The 4,073-nt window shown below is 54.7% G+C and overlaps 1 protein-coding gene across 1 annotated transcript in view; it reads left to right on the top strand.

Annotated features, from left to right (window-relative positions):
• The first annotated feature begins 2,397 nt into the window (after positions 1–2,397).
• Positions 2,398–4,073, top strand: part of AMH (anti-Mullerian hormone) — a 3,934-nt gene continuing 2,258 nt past the window's right edge. The window contains exons 1-2 of the mRNA XM_009083061.1: positions 2,398–2,980; positions 3,937–4,065. Coding sequence (XP_009081309.1) covers positions 2,398–2,980; positions 3,937–4,065 — 712 coding nt within the window. The remainder of the gene's footprint in view (positions 2,981–3,936; positions 4,066–4,073) is intronic.

Raw genomic sequence — 4,073 nt, forward strand, 5'->3', positions numbered from 1 at the left:
CTGCCCCCCATGATGCGGCCGCCGCTCCCTGCGGAGGGGCCAGGCACCATCCCCCCTCCGCCTCCTTCCAACTGAAGCCCCTCCTGGACTCTGTCCCTCTGGATTTGTCTCTTTTTAGCCTCAGATCATGCCTGATTCAGGGATCTGTTTTGTATGCCCAGGAACTTGTCTGAATTCTGTAGGATCGTTTAAAAGATTTTTGATTTTCCTTTCTCTCTGTTTTCCTGTGGTTTGGGTCAAAATGTTGCTGTGGGTTCACTTTCTTTAACCCTTAGATATAGAAAACATTCCCAATCTGGTTGTAGTTTGGAAATTCTCCAAAGAGGAGGCAAAGGATTGGGAATCTCAAGGGGCCTTAGCTCCTGACTGGACATCTCCAGCCTCAACTCTGTGGGCTTTATGTGTCCTCCATTCAGACTGCCTGATGAGTGTCCCCCATTACTTAGCCCCTGTTAATCGGTTTCTCTTCAACTGAAGCCCTTCATTGAGCTGTTCAGTCACTGAGGGGGAACATGGAAAGGCTCCTGGTACTGATACTAAATCTTAGTTTATCATTATAATTCATTGAATGTCTGTACTGTAGTGTAGCACCTGCTGACACATGATTTTGTTGTGTATCCTCCCCTCAGCAGCTCTGTTTGGGCAAAATCTTAGTTCCCTGTGGGTTTATTTGTATTGAATGTTTCCCTCAAACAATCATTTGCCTCCCATTAAGTAGTACAAGGTCTGAGTTGCACCTCCCTGTCCTTGTCAGGGTTCCTGTCACTGAACTGGGGTGTCAGTGGGGGTACCAGGATCCTGGGTGAGCGAGGGTATGTCTGGGGCTGAGGTTCCTGACTGGGAATTCTGGCCTGGCTCTTAGCCCCTGCCAGGCGAATTTGAGGGACCACAGGGTGAATGTCCTGGGCACAGCCCTGCAGCTCTGTGTTCCTTTGATGGGGGAGTTGAAGTCTTCACTCTGCTGCTGGTCTGGGATTGTCCCACCCAGGGTGTCTCACACTGGCCTCACAGCTGTGCCAGGGGCTCTTTGTGTTCAGCTGAGCTGGTCCAATGCTGGAGGTGGCTGATGTGGGGTCATCTTTGCCAGGTGTGTGTCATGGAACGGTTTGGGTTGGAAGGGACCTTAGAGATCATCTTGTTCCACCCTCACCATGAGCGAGGACACCTTCCACTAGCCCAGGTTGCTCCCAGCCCTGTCCAACCTGGTCTGGAACATTTCCAGGGATGGGGCAGCCACAGCTGCTCTGGGCAACCTGTGCCAGTGCCTCAGCACCCTCACAGGGAAGAATTTCTTCCCAATGTCCCATCTATCCCTGCCCTCTGGCAGTGGGAAGCCATTCCCTGTGTCCTGTCCCTCCAGGTCTTGTCACAAGTACCTCTGCAGCTCTCTTGGAGCCTCTTTAGACTCTGGCAAGGACCTTCCCAGAGCCTTCTCTTCTCCAGGCTGAACAGCCCCCCAAGCCTTACAGCCTGGCTCCAGAGCAGAGGGGCTTCAGAGCTTGGAGCATTTCTGTGGCCTTTGTCAGCTCCGTGGCCTCCACCAGCCCTCGCTGTGATGTCCTCGCTCTCCAGTTTGGATGCACTGTCTGTGTTCGGCAGGTTGGATCCTGATCCTGACCCCTGGACTGCAGAGTCTTGGAAACCCAGAGAAAGGTCTGGAACTTTTTGTGGGGACATCTCCCCTTGTCAAAAAAAGGAGATACATTGGGCAAGCAGTAGGTTTCCAGGATGGTTTAGGTAGGTGGCATTGGCAGTTCCAACTGTTACAGTGAGTATTGGCATCTCTTGGAGGGAAAACTCACAATACTTGTGTGTGAGACTTTCTAAGTGAAATTTTGATTTCAAGGTTCTCAGGCTGCTGCTGCACCCCATGATACTCCTTCCCAGGCTGAAACCCCCTCCAGGGCAGCTTCTCTGAGCTGCGGGGTGTGAGGTACCAACTGAGGAGGAAGTTTTCCATATATTTATTTTGTTTCTGCCCATTGTCTGTCTTTGTCCCCTTCCTCCCGGTCAGGCTAATTCTTTCCTGCTGGTGTTTCACTGCTGATGGGATAGTATGTGCCAGTCCCCATGAGGATCCAAGTGCAGACATCCATCCTCCTTCAGAAAACATCCCAAGTCAAGGACATACATCCCTGTGAGTGAGAGAAACAACTTGAATTTTTGTATGTTTCCAAAAGGAGATGCAGACCCAAAAATAGAACAAAAGAGTTTCTTTGCAACCTCCCTCACTTCTTTCCAGCATGACAGGCTTGGAGCTGCTCCGGGGAGGTGTGTTGTCTTGGCTACTCAAGGCCACTGGTTGTTAAAAGGGAGACGCTGTCCTCCCTCTCTGCTGAGTGTTTGGGATGCCTGAGCAGCTCTGAGGGCTACACTGGGAATAGCTGAAGTGGGACCATGAGAGTTGCTCTCAGGGTGTTGTTGCTGTGGCTGCTGCTGTTGCTTCCCTCCACAGCACTGCCGAGGAAGGGGGAAAAGAATTCCCCAACTCACCGACTGGAGCTGAGCCTGCCAGAGGAGCTGGGGCTGGAAGCGGAGGAGAGAAAGAGGCAAAATTCAAGTTTACAGGAAAACGGCGGTGCAAGACGACGGGGGCGGCCTGCCGTGACTCACCTGTCGAAGCCTGACCTAGGTGCCAAATGCCTCCTGGGAATGGCTGAGGATGGAGGCACCGGCTGGTCCCACTCCAGCCTGCACCCCTGGCTGCTCGGGGGACTGGAAGGGCCTGTGTGCAGGGTGAGGATGGAGCAGGACGGGCTCACACCGAGGCACTTGGAAGTGGTGGGTGTTCTCACCCAGTACGAGAGCAGTTTCATCAAGGTGCTACGACGGCACCGCAGCTGGGATGAAAAGTTCCTGGAGACCTTCGGGCTGTGCCCGGTGGGGGAAGCTGGTGCTGCTCCCCATCCCCTGCAGCGCATCCACACACACGTAGTGGAGCCAGGGCTGGATCGCTTCCTCGTCCTGCACCTGGAGGAAGGTTGGTGGGAGATCCTCTCACCGAGGTGGAAGGGAGGAGGCACGGCGGGGGGAGGGTGATGCTGTTTGCTGGCCCTGAATCTGAGATTTAAACCAGAATTTGGGGGTTGGGTTCCCTATAAAATAAGTGAAGTGAAAAGTAAAGTGTCTTTCTGGGTACACTTTTAAGGAGGTTTAACAGTGATGATGGCTATGTGTGACAGGACACCTGTCCCTGCCTCTGTCACTGCCTCTGACCAACGTCCAGGTGCCACAGTCTCAGTGGCTTCTGCTCTGCTCTCATGATTACAAATGTTTCTCACTTTCTGCCTTAATGACGCGGGTTTGGATCCTGTCCCGGTTCTGAGAAGAGAGGAGAGGGTTGGACCCGACTGGTCCCGCTGTGGCATGAGCCCTGCACGTGCCGATCTCCCACGCTGGGGGCTGTGGAGCAGCCTGGGGTCCTGGGCTGCTCCTGGAGCTTCATCCTTCTGGGGAAACCAGCAACACACGTTCCTCTGTCCTTTCCCGGGGCTGAGCCTGGTGCTGGAGCAAAATTCTCCTTTTTAATCCATAGCAAGGGGATCATGGTTGTTTCTCTCTTCCTGAAATCTCTTCCTCCCTTCATGGGTTTTCAGCTGAACTCACCATTGCTGGGCAGTGGGGAAGCAGCTCTTCCCAGTCTGCGGTGTTCCTGAGCCCCAGGAGATTTCCATGGGAATCTGCCCATGAGAATTTGGCAGAGCTGCTCTGGGGTGGGACAGCCCCCTGCTTGATGGGGTGCAGGGTTTGTCCCCTGCCCACCTCCCTGGAGCCAAGGACAGGGGGTTGCCGTGTCCCTCCACCCTGTCGGCTCCTGTCCCAGGTGCTCTGGTCCCTGCACTGGAGCGGTGCTTGGCTCCAAAGTCCTTTCCTCACCCCCCACCCCCTGGGAGCTCCGCGGCGCAGGGGGGCGATTCAACCCCCTCCCCCTTCCAGTGCAGTGGGAAGCGCAGGCGAAGCTGCGGTTCAAGCTGGTTTTCCAGGCAGAGGGGGGCCGGGCGCTGGGAGAGCTGCAGGTGGCTCTGATGCTCTTCTATCTGGGCCGCCGAGAGGGACAGGGCACCGAGGAGCTG

This window comes from Acanthisitta chloris, unplaced genomic scaffold (genome assembly GCF_000695815.1).
Source record: "Acanthisitta chloris isolate BGI_N310 unplaced genomic scaffold, ASM69581v1 scaffold21859, whole genome shotgun sequence".
NCBI classification, from domain to species: Eukaryota; Metazoa; Chordata; class Aves; order Passeriformes; family Acanthisittidae; genus Acanthisitta; species Acanthisitta chloris.